Here is a 17,437-nt window from a genome sequence, read left to right as displayed (position 1 = left end):
GTGGGGGAACCAAAACTGGACATAATACTCCAGATGTGGCCTCACCAGTGCCGAATAGAAGGGACTAATCATTTCCCTTGATCTGCTGGCAATGCTCCTACTAATGCAGCCCAGTTGGCCTTCTTGGTCAACTTGCGCCCATTGCTGACTCATATCCAGCTTCTCGTCCTCTGTAATTCCCAGGTCCTTTTCTGCAGAACTGCTGCTTAGCCAGTCGCTCCCCAGCCTGTCGCAGTGCATGGGATTCTTCCTTCCTAAGTGCAGGACTCTGCACTTTTCCTTGATGAACCCCAGGTTTGTATAATTTTTGGTGGTGCCCAGAATGTCCACAGGAGAGACCGGGGCAGCCACCCCGGGTCCCATGCTTTGGGGGGCGGCTCTGCACTTCAGGAGGATGTGGGGTCCAGGGTGACCTAGGGGGTCAGCAGGGGGCCCGGTGCTGGCAGCAGTGAGTGACCTGGCCCCAGCCCACCCTGCTCCGGTCCTCCCGACATCGCTCGGGGGAGGCGATGGAAGCCCGAAAGAGGCGGGTGGAGACTTGGGGGAAGGGGTGGAATGGGGGTGGGGAGGGAATGGAGCAGGGTGAGCTGGGGCCGGGTCACTTGCTGCTGCAGGCGCCAGACCCCCCGCTAACCCTCCAGGTCTCCCTTGACCCCGCGTCCCCATGAAGCGAGGTGCCCCCCAAAACACGGGCCCTGAGGCGGTTGCCCCCGATTTGTCCTATGGACATTCTGGGCACCACCAAAAATTATACAAACCTGGCTCCGATGCTTGCTAGTCAATCCTTTGGAGCCTACCAGAGCTAGCGTCTCCCTGTTCTGTGTCTGATGCATTTGTATACGGTGTGGCAAATTGCCAGTACAATTATGATGGGTCCCACGCTTCCTCTTCTTGAGTGGGGTTCGGGACACAGTTTCCTGCCCCTGAGCTCGGGTTTCTACTGTCCCAGTAGTAACGCAGAGAAGGGTAGTGGAGAGGGAGGGACCCAGGCCTGCCCTCTACTCTGGATCCCAGCCCAGGGGCCCAAGGGATAGTGGTAAAACACTTGAACTAGCGGTTCCTTCCCCTGGGCTACTTCCCTCTCTGCACCTAGGCCACAGCACCCAGCCACAGCACTTCTCCAAACTGCTCTCTGCTCCAACTCCTTCCCTTGTCTGATTGAAGCAGGGGGTTTCTATCAGGTGACAGGCTTCAGGTGCTGTAATTGGCTTCAGGTGCTTTTAATTAATTTATAGAAACTGTTCTTCCCTCTACAGGGAATAAGGCTTCTCCTCATCCTGGAACTTACAAATCTCTCCTAGATCACTCTCCTGCTGCCTTCTGGCCATGCTGTATCACAACGGCCATTGGGCAGGGAGATTGAATTGGGCTTTAAAAACCAAATTGAGATAAAGCTAAAGCTGAGGTGATTGTTTGTGGCTTTGCTAAGTGCAGCCCTTGCCTGTTATCAGCCTCTGCTCAGGTTACTTCTCTCTGGCGACAGGCCCTGCCTGAGGAGGGAACCTTTCGTGCCTCTTGGCAGGGACAGGAGATGCTTACCTGTGAGTAAGGCCGAGGAGATGGTCCCATAGGTGGCCAGCGGGATGCCCTCCTCCCTCAGTGCTGCAGCCAGCCCATGTCTGAGGGCCTCTTCCTCCACACTGGCGCTTAAAGGCCAGGAAGCCTGAGGGCTGAATTGCAGCCGGAAATGGACAATCACACTGGAGTTCCCATTCCTGCTGGAGGAAAAGACTCACTGAGCACATTTCCTCACGATAGTACAAGGATGAGCTGTGATCACAGGCCTGTCCTCCCTCCACCCGCCCTTGGCCCCACACCACAGAGCTCCCCGGGGAGCCTGTGGGTAGATGCCAACCTATTTGCTCAGTAATAAAACGTTGGGGTTTCCACACTGATTCTGGTCTGGAGGGTTCAGAACGGGCCTGTCGCTTGCTTTACAAAGATTAATGAAAAAAATATGATAATTACAATTTTTATCAAAAATGTTATTGAAAATCTGATCTACAAAATTAACCACATATTTGTTTGACCAAAAAATTAAGTTTTTGTCAAAAAAATCATGACAACCATTTTAATCACATTTTTATAAGGATTAAAAATACTCAACATTTTTTGAAGAAAAAAAAATCCCAGAGTTGGCAAAAGGCCACATTTTGACAAAAAAATAAATAAATCCTTTCCCCCGCCAAAAGAGAGCGACCAGAAGTCAATGCAGGCCAGACTCATGGAGCCGCAGTCTCCATAGCTGGCTGCAGGGAGCCACAGAGCAGCACACACTCACCTGTACTCCAGGACAGCACAGCCAACACAGCTCCCTTCCAGTGGAGAGCCTTGGAAGCTGGTTAGAAACTATAAGGCAAAGAAGAGTGAGGCCGGCAAACACTGGCTCAGATTTTCTTTAAGCAAAAAGCCCTGGGGAGAAGAGACCAAGGCTGCAGAACCTTGGGGAGCTGTGTCTGAGAAGTGATTCTGAGCTCTGAGCCCGCTGTCCCCCATGCCCTGGGCAATTTAACCTCCTTGCCAGCTAGCTCCAGAGACGTGCTTTCACAAAGCTGTTTTTCCATTTGAAAACCAGACTGTGCTGCATACGATAAGTGGAACCAGCCACGGGTGCCACCAGAAATGTTTCCCTGTAGAGAGATCCCCACTGCAGCTGCTGGTCCCAGTGTCTCGCTTGCCTTCCAGCATGGCCCATCCATGGGCAGTGTCTCTCCCCATCCCTGAGAAGGGACACAGGCTGCTGGAAGGAAGATGAAGCTGAATAGGCCCTCGGGGGAGCCGGCTCCATGGTAGCAGAAGAAGGAGCAGCGCTGACCTCCCCACTGCCCAGTGTGCTCACTCAGCTTTGGCCCTGCAGCCCCTCCATCGACAAACTTAGCAGCACTGTGACCCCTTGTGCATGGGGCTTGCAATGCCATTCACTCTATTTTGGCCCCACTGCCCCTCCAGGGCTGAGTGGACAGTGGGGTGGCCATTGCTAATGGCATGCAGCATGTGTAATGTGTACAGCTGTGGCTGCCACTGGAACCACCATCTCACCTGTCCTCAAAAGCTGGTCTGGCCTTAGCCGGCTGTTAGCCAAGTGTCCTTAGCTTTGAGTAGGGCATGTTCCACTCCTGCATCTGCTCCTCTCCTCAGTCTCTGCTTGCTTTTCTCTGTGCCATTTCCCTCCAATCTGTGCAGTTATGCAGGATGCCACGAGCATGGCAGCATCTCCATCCCCATTTCTCCCTGAGAATCACCCGCCTCCCTTTCTGCTGCCTCCCATCACCTCTCCTTTGCAGGGCAGGAACCCAAGAACGTTCCAGGTGGGTCAGGACATCCCAGCCCACAATATCAGGAGGTCTGTCGAGGTCAGGCCCTGCCAGCCCTTTCCCACTTGCACATGGTTGTTGAGCAGGTTGCCTGCTCACATGAAGCTGTGCTGTGTCACTTCTGCAGCTTCGTGCATTTCCAGAGCATGAGACTCCAGTGGTTTTCAAAAGAGTCTCTGAAGTATGGACTCCTCTGCCACTATCACTCGTTGGGTCACCTCAGACAGATGCTAGTGGCAGGGGGCTCTCTGGGACCCCTGGCCAATGTCAGAGGAACACCTCACTCCTTGCACCATTTTTCTTTTACTTCTAATATTCCCATGACCCCATGTCATGGCCACTGCATCCTTTGGACTGAGGAAATCAGGAGCGGGCTGTCTTTGGAACTCCAGGTGTCTCTTTAAACAACCACAGGAGCCAGTGCTGTGTGATGAGAGAGTCCCAGCCTCCCCTTCCAGGGGCTGCTTCCTGCTGAGATGGGGCCACAGCCATGCAATGCACAGGCATCTGGGACTTTCACTGCAAGCTGAGTGCTTAGCCCATTGGAGGTTCTGATTACCCATGGAAGAATCCAACTCACCAGCCTTTGCAGAGCGGGGGTCAAAGTCCTGTAGTAGTCCGAGTTCTCCCTTTTTAGACTGCTGTCATATGCAATTCCTCTCACTTCCACGGTGTGCTCAAAGCTGAGCTCTTGTGCAGAGCAATAAGCTGCAGACAGAGGGCAAGAGTTCCACAAGGGAGACAAGCAAAGGGGACTTGGAAGCTGACAACGTCTAGGGGTCTGGACCAGCTTCTAGACCTTGGAAATCACCCATTTTAAAAACAAGATTATCAGTCTCCCATCTTCCTGGTGCCTCTTTGATTTTGTGCTTCCTTACACATCTCCCCTGATCTCCCATTAGCATCCTGGAAGCTCCATGCAGACAGGAAGAGCAAAATGACAGAGATGGGATTCCCCATGTGTATATAAGAAGAGATTTTTGCCCTGACTCTTTATCTAATTTGAATGTCGAAAGTGTGGAGTTTTATTAGTGCTGGAGGAGCTCTCAGTGTTCAAGGCAGCAAAACATTAGCGGAGACTCTTGGTAATCCCAGCTATAGTCATGCAACAGGGTTTCAGCCAACTGGACTGCGCTTAGCGATTGGAATAAACATATTGCTATTGGGATAAGCAGAAAAAGAAACCAAGAAGTAGCCATTAAGATTTTATTTTCATCGCCCTAGAGCTGCTTTTCGTTTCCTGTAGGGGCAGGAAATAGTGGAGTCTGGAGCCCTGCAACAATCTTGCACACAGTCCCAGGGTCACAGCTGGTCCCAATACAGCAAACCATCCCGCAGCTGCAGCCCTGGGGCATGCTCACTGAGCACAGAACTTTGTTGGGTGATCAAGCCCTACTGTATGCGAGAGCATTGCAGTGAGCTCATCCACAACTCCAGTCTTGGGAATTAGCATCGAAAGGCCATGCAGAGGATGTGGCTTTGTGGCAGCATTTGAATGCAGAGGTGGGCTGGAAGGGGTCAGCAGGCAAAGGAGCAGAGGGAGGGAGTCCCAGGCTCAAGGGACGGCATCTCGAAGAGGGTGTGTAAAGGGCAGAGGGAGAGGAGAACCAAAGGACCATCTTGGGAGAGGCCACCCTAGACAACGGGAGAAAGAATAGGAGGAAAAGAGAGTGAGACAGAGTCGTGGTGGTGTTGTGCAGGACCTTGAAGGTAGAGATGAGAGATTGAAAGGATACATAAAGTGAGAGGAGGCCATACCCCCTCACAGAGGGGAGGGGAAGGGCATCACTGTTCGGTGTCCTCACCAGAAGACTTCCCCGATCTCCCTGCTTTTTCTTCTACCTCTCCTTGTGCTCCTGTGGTGGCAGCCATCCTTGGCCAGAGAGGACTGAGTGGGAGCTTACAAGTGCTTTGCTTTGTTGTTGAGAAACAGAAAGCTCTCTCCCATCCAGATCTCATGAGTTCAATGAATGTCTGGAAAAGCACCTAACTCCTGAGCTGAACCCAAACGTCCTGTCTTTTGAGGTTCACCTGCCATAGGAGAACAGGCCTGGGACACTTGGACTGACTGCCCAGCCTGTTGTTCACATACAGTTTTTCCTTTGTAGCTTATAAACAGTAAGAGCGGATCCAACTGCAAACTTACCCATTATAATGCCCAGGGAAAGGAGAAGAGAGCCACCCACGAGTACAGTCGCGATGGTTACCTTACAGCAGGTGCTGTGTGCCGCCAATCTCACCCTCTCTATGTCTGCCGTTGGCTTTAGAGCTAGGTCCGTTTGGTCCATGCTTTCAAAACAACTCTACAGGTGACCTAGGTGTTTGAAAAGAAGGAGTGGGCATGTTGGGACAACATGCAAGAGCTCAGATACATTCATGTCAAGAGGCCCAACACAGGTCTTACCAGCCAGGAAGAGCATCACACATGAGGTCCCAGCACTCATCACTTCCCCATAACATGCGTCAGGTTATGAGTCAAGGGCTTTTTTACTAGATCAGGCGTACAGGGTTTGAGACAACGATCACTCTGGTCACCTCACTGGCCAGGCACCAGTGGCCAGTACTGTCATTTCCCAATGCTGTTGCAGTGATTAGAGAGCTAGGATGGGAGACCCCTCGACACAACAAAACGCGGCCTGAATTTTCTCCCCAAACTCAAACTTGTGGGTAACTCCTTTGACCCATCACATTGTATTGGTATGTGCTCTGTGCTTTGGGTTCCAGTATGGATGGTAAGTGAATGGCTTCAACACCAAGCAAAAGCTCCTCTGGGATGCAATATTTCCAGACTGGCCGGAAAGTTCACGGCAACCTGTGCTGGGGAGGTTTCTAGATAGTTCAGCGATTGAATATAGTTCCGCTCAGAAACCACCTGTTTGGGTTCTTCATTGCACCAACCCCCCCCCCCCCAAGGATTTGGAGGTTCACTGCTTGCTATAAGGAACCCCTCGTGTTTTCAGCTGTGGAATTTCGGTTCCATCTTGTTACGTTCATGTTTTGGTCAGATCATTCCCTGAACAGGGCAATTATTGAGTGGTCCATCCCCTGTCATCCAGTCCCAGCTTCCGGCAGTCAGAGGCTCGGGACACCGAGAGCATGAGGCATCGTCCCTGACCATCTTGGCTAATAGCTACTGATGGACCTATCTGCCATGAACTTACCTAGTTCTTTTTTGAACACTGTTATAGTTTTGGCCTTTACAATATCCTCTGGCAATGAGTTCCACAGGCAGACTGCGCATTGTGTGAAGAAGTACTTCCTTAGGTTTGTTTTAAAGCTGATGCCTATTAATTTCATTGGGTGACCCCTGAGTCTTGTGTTATGGAAAGGAGTACATAACACGTCCTTATTCACTTTCTCCTCACCTGGCCTGATTGTATAGACCTATCATATCCTCTACACTTTGTCATCTTTTTTCTAAGCTGAACAGTCCCAGTGTTTTTAATCTCTCCTCATAGCAAAGCTGTTCCAGACCCCTCATCATTTTTGTGGCCATTCTCTATACCTTTTCCAATTCTAATATATTTTTTGAGATGGGGTGACCAGAACTGCATGCAGTACTCAAGGTGTGGGCATACCATGGATTTATACTTTTTGTCTCATTATCTATCCCTTTCCTAACGGTCCATAACATTCTGTTCGCTTTTTTGACTGCCACTGCACATTGAGTGGATTTTTTTAGAGAACTATCCATGGTGACTCCAAGATCCAAATACTTTGCATTTATCAACATTGAATTTCATCTCTTCAATTGTATTTAAATAGTCCTGAGCAGTGTTCTAAAGCACAAGCCCTTGAGGGGGCCCAATCAGTCTTTCAGGTCATGTTCTCACTTCTGTTGACTTTCCATGTGGAGGTCCATGTGATGCCCAAAATGTCCATAGGATGAATCGGGGGCAACCGCCCCAGGGCCCGTGCTTTGGGGGGCACCTCGCTTCATGGGGACGCGGGGTCAAGGGAGACCTGGAGGCTTAGCGGGGGGTCTGGCGCCTGCAGCAGCAAGTGACCCGGCCCCAGCTCACCCTGCTCCATTCCCTCCCCACCCCCATTCCACCCCTTCCCCCAAGTCTCCACCTGCCTCTTTCGGGCTTCCACCGCCTCCCCCGAGCGATGTCGGGAGGACCGGAGCGGGGTGGGCCGGGGCCAGGTCACTCACTGCTGCCAGCACCGGGCCCCCTGCTGACCCCCTAGGTCACCCTGGACCCCACATCCTCCTGAAGTGCAGAGCCGCCCCCCAAAGCATGGGACCCGGGGCGGCTGCCCCGGTCTCTCCTATGGACATTCTGGGCACCACCGAAAATTATACAAACCTGGCACCCACGGCTCTGGTGATGACTTTCCCTTGCAACCCCCCAGGCTGCCCTGGACCCCGTATTCCCCCTGAAGCAAAGTGCCGTAAGCCCAAACATTGGTGGAGCCGAGCCCAAGTTCCTAAATATTGATGGAGCATGGGCACCATGGGCCCATATAACTCGCCGTCTATGCTAGCAAGGTGTCATGTACCCCTTATACACAGTAGGTTGCAGGGCTGCTACTAGTAGCCGGATTTGGACTGGCTACAGAGCTTCCATTATATCGAGATACACCAGAGATGTGTTTGCTATGAGATCCTTTAATGTACTGCAAACAATGGTTGTTGTGAGCTTAAGGTACCATCTAGTGGCCAAACAGCACAATACAGTTTAACAGTCTATCACTCCTCCTCCCCCTTTGAGTAAACATACATCTATCTATCTGTTGGACTATGAATTTTTCGACATCTTGTGCATTTAGTCTTGAAAGAGTTGTCGTTAACCAGGAACGCCGTCATAGCCTCAGGACTTTTAGAGTAATGACTTTTAGCACTCTGCTGTGTCTGTTTAGAACTTGTGCTTCTAAGTTAGTTTCAGGTTTTTTCAAGTTCCTCCTGCCTTTTCGTCTACTGTTCACAATGCTTTGCTTTCTGTATAGCTGTGGGCAGCTTTAAGTCTGTCTTTAACTGTAGTTGCTGTGAGAAACTTTTGTCTGTTAACTCAATAAACAGCCTGTCTCTGATATTTTCATGTTCTGCAGTCCCAAAATCACAGTTTTCAGCCAACGCATTCAGGGTTCTTATAAAACACTCAACATCTCCCCCTGCTTCTTCATTTCTCTGGTGAAAACATGCTCTTTCAGAAACCACTTTTCGCTGACGTCTAAAATATGCATCAAACGTACTTTATGCTTCTAACAAAGCCAGAACCCTTTCACAATCATCTTTGTGACTGTCTTCAGTAAAGGTAAAAGATTTAAAAATACATTCTGCCTGCTTTCCCAAATAAATTAAAGAAGATATCTGAATATCGTCAGTTTTTAGGGGAGTTTAGTAGTAATGAAAAAGCCATAAATCCAGCATCTCTGTTCAGACCATTATGTTTAGTTGTGAATTTAAGCTCCGAGGCTCGTCTTTTGAAAGTGGTGTGCAGGTTTCCTTTGAGGATGAGAATTGATTAGACACTAAAAATCAGGGTCTTAATAAAGACGCTGGATTTATGACTTATTACAGCAATCTGTAACCCACTGACCCTCCTTTTTGTACTATGACTAAAGGGGTGTTAATGAGCAACTTCATCTCGGAAGGCTACTTACAATATGTGCTAACTCCTTGTGCTAAACTGTCTGTTAGGTCTTTTATTTAGCTGTGACATTTTGAGTACTCGTCCCAGTCTGGAGGAAGAGCTCGGTGTAGCTCCAAAGCTGGTCTCTCTCACCAAGAGAAGTTGGTCCAATAAAAGATATTAGCTCCCGCACCATGTCTCTCTAAATAGTTTTAAGGAATTTGAAGTTGATTTTGAATTGTTGTGTATCTACATTGGTTTACAATTTAAGCTTTATTTTTTTTTTATTACAAAGACAGTGAGCTATGCAATGGTTATAGATTTCCTGGTCCTCCAGATTTACCAGAGGGGACCAGAAGGAGCTTAATAAATGTGGGAACTTCCTGGTTACAAGTTCTCTAGCTGCTGCTTTAAATTTGGCTCTTTGTGTCTATGTCCTCACACTCCACACAGAACATGGGGTCCTGTTTGCGATAAACTTCATCTGCTTGCCCTTCTGCCCCAGCTGTTCATGCCTTAGGGTCTGTTTCTCTAGAGCCACATTGTCAGCTGGTTTGGGGTGACTGCTTGAAAGATCTACATAAAACTACCCTGAACAGGGAGCAAAGACAGACAGTTGATAGGACACTAAAGCAAAGCTCCAAAAAAATAAGTTAGTGGAAGAATCCCCATAATTACAGCCGAGTGTTCCAGCTGGAAAGAACATTTTAAATAACTGTCCTTTCCTTAGTCATCAGGTAGATGACTGGGTACAAAATAAATAACTAATTTGACCCCAGGATCTTAATGCACCTGGTTCTTGCCTTTGATACAGAAACCACTGCAAGGCTTCAAAATTAAGGGATACTCATATGATCTGTCATGCCATTGCTCTGGGCTAAGTAACTGTGAGCCAGGAGCACAAAGATTCTTGTCTTTTCAAAGCTGTTGTATGTGTGAGATGCCCACTCAGGAAGCAAATTGGGGCCTGGCTGAGGAGTCAGTTCCAGCCAAGTACAGTCATTAGAAAATTGTTCTTTTGTGTCGAAACTGGCACACATGGCCAGCTGCCACACGCCCCACGCCTCCTCTGCCACGATAGAGTCCTTTTATTTTAAAAGAGTGAATATAATGTCTCATCGGCATTAACAACAAGATGTTCTCAGCATGTGGTCTGGGGACAGGGGAGAGACTCCAGGTCTCAGCATGAAAGCCATTGGGCTAATGCTGCTCCACTTCTCATTTACAAACTTGGGGCCTGTTCCTGCTTGCTCTGAATCTATCGTGAGCTTCCTCTTGACTTCCACAGGGGCAGATCAATTAATTATGCCCCGGATTGTTCCCAATGTTTTGAAAACTAGGAATCACCCTTAAAAATGAAGGAAACTTTTCAATCCCAGTAAGCCCAAGGGAAACAACTCACCTTTTATTTACAGCCCCTGGCCCTGCCATTCTTCTGCATGCAAACCTGCCTTGATGCCAAAGGGCACAATGGACATGTAAGGTCAACAGGACCAGGGTATGTGAAAGTGCAGGTAGGGCCCTGTGACAGCCCTGTGACAACAGCACCAAATCCTGCGGCATCATTGGTTTATTCTGTTGTCACAAGCTACCCTTCATGCCCCCCTCCCCATGAGCTGGCCCCATGGCCCTTGGCTGCTGCACTGTTCTCAAGACTGCTCACCAGCCACATTTCTGGCATTCGCTGTTTCCTAGCTGCAAGCTGGGTGCCCACCTCTTCCCAACCCCTGCAGTCTGACTCCAAAGAACAGTGCAGGGAGCTCTCTCTCTTACAGGGAAAGATGGAGGCCACAGAGCAGGTGCAGGCAGAGCTCAACAGAGCAGGGAGACAGAAAACCAAATGCCAGGCATTTGGCTCCCACAAAATGACTAATTCCACTTGAAAAAGGCTGAATTCTGAGGCATCTTAGCAAAGAGGCATGTTTCTCAGTCGAAGAACAGTGTCCATGGAGCCGTGCCTGAGCTGAACGGGGCAGTTCAGACTCTCAGAAATGTTGTTTCAGGATCTCTGCAAATTCAGGCAGATGTCGCTGCATCAGATACACCCCGTTTATTTTCAGTGATAGCGCTGCAGGCTGTCGCTGTCTCTGAACCTATCTCCTCCCTGGAAGCTGAGGTTCTGCAGCATATGCTGCAGCGAGGGACGAATACTGTGGCTGCAGAATGGTTTATTTATTAAATCCAGCAATTAAAGGGTTAATTCTCTCTGCTCTAGTTTGTGTGTTGAACAGGTTGGACGGTAAAGCAAAGCATCCAGGAGAGGGGTCGCCAGGTTTGCAGATCATGGAACCACAGGTCAGGTGGACAGAATTGCATGCAGGAGACATTGGAGTAGAAATGAAAGCTGCTGGCAGTAGGTAGTTATGGTGGCCAAGTTTGGGTCAGGACATAGATCTGATGAATATACAGCATAGCCCATTCTGTGGCTGCCACTGCATCCTGCCATCCCTGAGAAGGGATAGCAGAGAATTCAGCTTGCAGAAAAGGACTAGTTCCCAGAGGTTCCTTGCAGACACTGGCACATGTTTGAGATGGCCAGATGCAATAGCCTGACCTTGTAGCAGCATGCACGAAAGCATGTGGAAGTCTGAGGAACTGGTTTGGTGCACACAGGTTTCCATAAGGGACAGCAGCTCTTGAGTGGTATGTGAGGAATTCCAGGCTCACATGTGCCACAGCGGTGAGGGAGGGTAAAACCTGATGGGCTAGATGTGGCACTTGAAGGCTCATGGGGAAATGGCGCATTGAGGAAGTCAAACTAGCAGCAGTTAAAGGCCAATGTCTATAAAGACATTTAACCTGGATCCCCACAAGAGGGGCTCTGAGGCAGAGACCGAACTTGAGACAAGCCCAGGGAAGTCAGCAGCTGAACTCTTGACACAAACCAGGCCTGAGAAGAGAGCTACTCATGAAGAAGAGGAGCTGTGTGACCCTGCTCAGTGATGCCATGAGGAACCTACCCGAGCTCTGTGACCAGCCAGAGAAAACAGCCGGTTCTAACGCCTACCAGGAGGCAGGAGAAATGACGGGAACTGGAATATCCCTGGGGCCTACCCACTGTTCATAGCTCCGTGGGAGCAAGCGCCAGTGAAGGGCGGTTTGATATTAAGGATCATTTCATGGACTGATGAAACCTGAAGATGGGAACACCTTGGAGACCTTCCAGGTGTGCAGGGAGTGAAGGGAAGACTGACTCTATAGGACAGGAAATGGGGCAAGGAGGGGTGTGAGTTCCCAGGGCACTGGAGCCCTTTGTAATGAGAGGAGTCTGTTAGGATTAGACAGTCTCCAGAAAAACAGCCTCTCAGGGTCAAACAGGCAGGGCTTGTCAGGTGAGCTTCAAGCTAGGTACGAAATGGGGAGACGGGGCCCATTCAACTAGACAACCTGATGGGCACTCCCCAGCCACAGGGGTGCTGCAGAACTGCTCAAGGTGCTTCCCGCAGTGTTCCCTCCTCCCAGCGTTCAGTGCTTTGCACTGGCTCAGCACTCCTGAGCAGAGCTATGTGGGGAGACGAAACTTTCCTTTTTCTGATTCTGCCCCGCAGAGACAGAGGCTACATTACCACCAGCCGCTTAGCTGCTGAGCTTGGAGCCCATTCAGGGCAGAGTGGATGTTGACAGCAGCCAATCTGCCTTGGAGCCCAGCCAGGACGCTCTGTTCTGCCAGCCATTACCTGGGATGAGCAGGCACAGAGGAGAAAACCTACTCTGGCATCAAAAGGTTACGAGGCAGCAAGAGGATAAGCGCTGGGGAATGGTACGCAAACAAAGACAGAGGAAACACTCACTCCTTTATGCTCACATTTCAAAGGACACTTGTGCTCCAGGAGAGCTAACTGCAAACTGGGGAGGAATGACGGTTGTGCTGAGGAGGTGAAATAAATGCTCTCTGGGGCTGGACGATTAAAAAAAAATCAAGGGATTGTTGCAGTTTGCTTTAACTTAATAACACCCCCTCCTGCCGTCAGTAAAGCAATTCTCAACTTTGATACATTTACCCAGCACTGCACCTTCACATAGTGCTTCATACAGCTTGGTGGGTATTGTACCATTTACAGAGCAGGGGCTCCCCCAAGCCCCACCAAGCTGGGCCCCACTGTACAGGGCCATGCACAAACACCCAGTCAATGAGGATGAGCCAGGCCTGCCCAGACCCCACTGTAGCTTGATTGGACTTTTCTGGCCCTCAGTACTATGGTGACCGTGGCACTGTGGAAGTACGTTCTCCAGGGTAGGTGACTGGAACTGCACACTGCACTGCACGGACCATTGCAGAATGGAATTATCTGTCCCTTATTATTTTGTACCCGTTTCTAGGATTCGATTCTCTTTTAAAGCTGTACCCAACTATCTTACATGCCCTTGCAGGTCCAGGGGAGACTGCAGTGACTGTAACTTCAGTGGGAGTGTTCCCTGCACGAAGGTGGAGAAAGAACTGCAGGATTCCATCCAATGAAAGCAAGAATAAAGACCTAGGAGTGGAATCAAACTTTTATTCCCTCCATTAGTTGTATCTAACCAGGCCTAGAGCAGACAGCAACTCAGGATAGGGTGACCATATTTCCCTATGCTGAATATGGGATACCTGGTAAAATTACTCGTATTAAAGTGAGTTCAATGGCAATCAATCAGAACTACACAGTACAAACGTTCAAATTAACATCAAGTTGACTGAGCCCCCATTAAAAAGCAATATTGTGCAGTTGGATTCTTTTTATTTATCTTCTTATTTTTAAGGCTTTAGGGTTCACACAGAGAGGGGTGACACACACACACTCCTGCATCCCCCGACACACACAGGGGTGGGGGTGACACACACACACTCCCATACGCCTCTCTCACATGGGGGGGACCAACCTACCCTACCCTCCCTGCTGGCACTCTCTACTCTCCATGCCTGGCTAGGCCCCCGGGACAGATCCGCCTCTCCTGGAACCTGGCATCATGTTCCCAAGGCAACACATGGGCAGGGGGCACGCAGGGTCACGTGCCCCCCCCAGATTTCTGCCAGGGGTCACACCAGAGTGTGGCCAGCAGCAGCCTTTCAGCACTGTGTGTTAGGGAAGGTACGGGAGCTGCTTCCAGCTGCAAGGGAGGAACGGGGGGAATGAATGACCTGGCCCTGTCACAGAACTCATCTCTTCCCTTCCTCCCACCCCGGCTGGAAGCAGCTTCTCCCTTCCTGCCCGCACAGTGTTGAAAGGCAGCAGCTAACACCTCCAGGCTGCTGTTAGCCACCGATATAATCTGTTCGCCAGCTACAGCACGGGCAGGAAGGGGTTAATCCCTAAGGCTGCATTGTGCACCAAGGCCCAGGGAACCTGACTGCAGGGGCTTCAGCGAGCCTTACCAATGTGGTGGTTCAGCTGGGGAGGGTGCCTAGGGGCCGGAGCAGCCCCGTGCTCCCTGGGAGCAGGAGCCAGGGTGGGTGGGAAGAGGGTGCTAAGCCCCTGCCCTTGGGGCTGCTGTGTAGCCTGCAGCCCCTGCCACTCCAGGACTCAGCTGAGGGGTGGAGAGGCTTCCCTGTGCCAGCGCTGTGCGGGGCTTTGACACATGCAGGGTTCGGCTCCTCCTGGCCAGCACCAGCCCAGCCCAGCCCGAGGCAGTAGGGGAAGGAAGGAGCCTGCTGGCCAGGAGCAGGATCCACCAGTACTAATGAGGTGGAGAAAGAAAATACGGGACAATTCTCCCATTTTTAAGAAAAAGTTGGGACACCTCCAGGAGGGACTGTCCCTTTAAAAATGGGAGTTCTGGTCACCCTAGCTCAGGGAAACATGATGACAGGCACACAAGAGTATTAGGAGGAGCTAGAGGAGCTGAAATTTTGCATAGAAAACCTGACTGATGAAATCAACCCCAGGAAGCCAGGGACCTGGCCACTCCCCAGGGGAATGGGAAGCAGCAGTGCCGTGTCGGGGGTGTAAGTGGTTGCTCTTACTGCTCTAGTGCCCTTTGCAATCTCCGTGCTGGTTGCAGGGGACTTCACCAGTAGAACTCCCCTGGTGTCTGCTTCCTTGGCTCCCGACGGCCTGTCTGTCAGTCTGCCATGGCCTGGCCCTCCAGCCAGATCACTTGCTCAGGCCCCTTCCGGGCGCTAACAACTAGTCCAACTATAATCCAAACGAATATCTAACTCCTCATTCTTCTGCCTCCCTCGGGCTCCATTAAAGTTTTCTGCTCCGTAGCCCCTAATCCTTGGAGCAGAGCTTCTCATTGGCTGCCAGCCAGCTCCTCCCAAGGGACTCTGTCGGCTTCCCCCACAGTTCTCCCTGTTCTTTTACAGGTCCTAACACTAGGCACCCTGCTGGAACCTAACCTGCTCCCTGTGGGCCTCTTCCAGCCTGACATCACCGGGCTCTTCCCTTGCTCCTCTGTTCTGGGTATCCTCCCTAAAGGAATGCACAGCCCTCTCTGCTCCCCTAAGGTCAATTATTATAATGATCTCCATCACACTCAGCTGGGCAAATTGCTGGCTGGTCACATTGAATAGTGAGGCTGATTTCTCTCCAGTACTGGCTGTTTCCAGGTATTTTAGTCTTTATCGTTCCTATTCCCGTATTCTTTCTGTCTCACTCAGGGGCATGCCATGTGTTCTGTTCCTTGTCTCTCCTCCTGGTCTCAGTGCCATTCGGAATAACTAAGCGACTTACTAAGCGAGGACGAAGTGAGCTGTAGCTCACGAAAGCTTGTGCTCAAATAAATTGGTTAGTCTCTAAGGTGCCACAAGTCCTCCTTTTCTTTAAGCGAGAAGTGGTGGGCTTCGCTGGCAGTAGCAGCAGGTGCTGAGCCTTTGGCTGAACTGGACCCAGACTCCCACTGGGTGGGTGGAGCACTATGGGCACAGGTAGACCAAGAATAACTCAGCTGAGCACTAGACCTGGGAAAGACCGATCCCCCTGGGGTAACGCTGGCTGCTCCTGGGTGTTGGGAAGGAGGATCCCACAATCAAGGTTTGCAGTGGCTCCCAAAGGATAAACATTGCCATTGGCAGAAAGTAGTTCCCTGGGCAAGGGTACAGTGCAGCTGCTGGGCTGGGAGGAAGTCAGTTTAGAGAGCCTTCGTCCTGGCACAATGGGACAAGTGCCAGGTACATGGGAGAATCAGATGCCCAGATGAAGAATTTCACAGGCAGCTTGCAACACATTCTGAAAAAGAGCTGGCATTCTTCCCCTTGGCAAAGCCTCCCCATGCCGTCCCCTTGCTTCCACCTGGGCAAATCTGATAGGAAAGGCAAACCTCAACTCAGCTGCCAGGGCTGGGGCATATTCTAGTGGCAGCAGCTGCTGCTTTTCCGTGCTTGAATCTTTTTGATTCTTTACCTTTATTCTGTTCTTCCCCACGGCCCGCTATTGGGCGGCACACAGATCTTGGGGAGGGAGGGAAGAACTGAAGTGGCCTTACCAGGTAACAACCACTCTGCAAAAGAGAAAAAAATCAGTCCCTTGGCTGCTTGGGAAGGACATGACCAATGGTCTGTGAGGCAAAGACCCATTTGTGGCTCTGTATAGTCTGTGTGACATCAACAGGGCTGATGCTTTCCTCTTGGGCTTTGCGCTCACTAGGCTCTTCGGCTTTGCTCAGATGTAACTCATCACAGCAGGAATTTCTTTGAGGAGGATGACAAACATTGGCTTTGCATAGCAAACATTGAATCCAAGTTCTTAATTATTGCCACATCTAGACTGGCTGGTATGGACTGCTCAGGCAATAATTTTAGATCCGCCCACAGAACCCAGTCAGCTTTTCCCTCCATTTAGCACCATGCTGTAGTTCTCAGAGGATGTCAGGGGAAGCCTGTGACAAAAAGGGACTCTCTCTCTCTCTCCCTGTCTCTCTCCCCTGCACTTTGGAAATACCGGTATGGCTTGTGCTGGCAGTCTGACCTCATGGTGGGATAATGGTTAATTTTTCTGTGCCCTGGCTGGGGTTTCCCAGGAACCTGATGGGTGTCATGGCTTGTTAGAGTGGGGACCCCAATGGAACTGACTGCATGTCCATGAGCCGCATGCTTCATGGTGCTGCACGCCGTCTGTTCCCACTGCTTTCAATGGACTCTCAGCACCTCACAGACTGCCCCTGTGCTCCTCAGTTCTAGGACTAGAAATGACACCATGAGCGGAAGGGACTAAGAGAAAATGGTTTGGGGAAGATCCTCAGCTGGTGTGGATTGTCATTGCCACAAACCCATTGATGTCAATGGAGCAATCTACAGACCTGGGGGTCTGCCCCAATGTGGCCTTAAAAATTAGTGTCACATAATCTGGGTCCACAAACACCAAATGCCTCACTCCTCATAGTAGCACCTTAGAGACTAACAAATTTATTTTGGCATAAACTTTTATGGGCTAAAACCACTTCATCAGATGTATGGAGTGGAAAATACAGGAGCAGGTATAAATACATGAAAAGATAGGAGTTGCCTCTTTAGACTGACTTCACACTTGGTAAGGCAATTCCCATCTTTTCATGTATTTATACCTGCTCCTGTATTTTCCACTCCATGCATCTGATGAAGTGGATTCTAGCCCACGAAAGCTTATGCCC

General features: G+C 50.3%; 1 protein-coding gene across 2 annotated transcripts in view; it reads right to left on the bottom strand.

The window, feature by feature from the left end:
• The window catches only part of TMPRSS9 (transmembrane serine protease 9), a 75,163-nt gene that overhangs the window by 33,179 nt on the left and 24,547 nt on the right, over nucleotides 1-17,437 (bottom strand). For both annotated transcript variants that reach the window (XM_074939442.1, XM_074939443.1), the window contains exons 2-5: nucleotides 5,461-5,628; nucleotides 3,895-4,022; nucleotides 2,282-2,349; nucleotides 1,540-1,715 (exon numbers count right to left, since the gene is read on the bottom strand). In XM_074939442.1, the coding sequence (XP_074795543.1) occupies nucleotides 1,540-1,715; nucleotides 2,282-2,349; nucleotides 3,895-4,022; nucleotides 5,461-5,602 (514 nt within the window). In that variant the 5' untranslated portion in view covers nucleotides 5,603-5,628. The remainder of the gene's footprint in view (nucleotides 1-1,539; nucleotides 1,716-2,281; nucleotides 2,350-3,894; nucleotides 4,023-5,460; nucleotides 5,629-17,437) is intronic.

Source organism: Natator depressus, chromosome 25 (assembly GCF_965152275.1).
Source record: "Natator depressus isolate rNatDep1 chromosome 25, rNatDep2.hap1, whole genome shotgun sequence".
NCBI lineage: Eukaryota > Metazoa > Chordata > Testudines > Cheloniidae > Natator > Natator depressus.
This window is presented reverse-complemented; position numbering and strand designations above follow the sequence as displayed.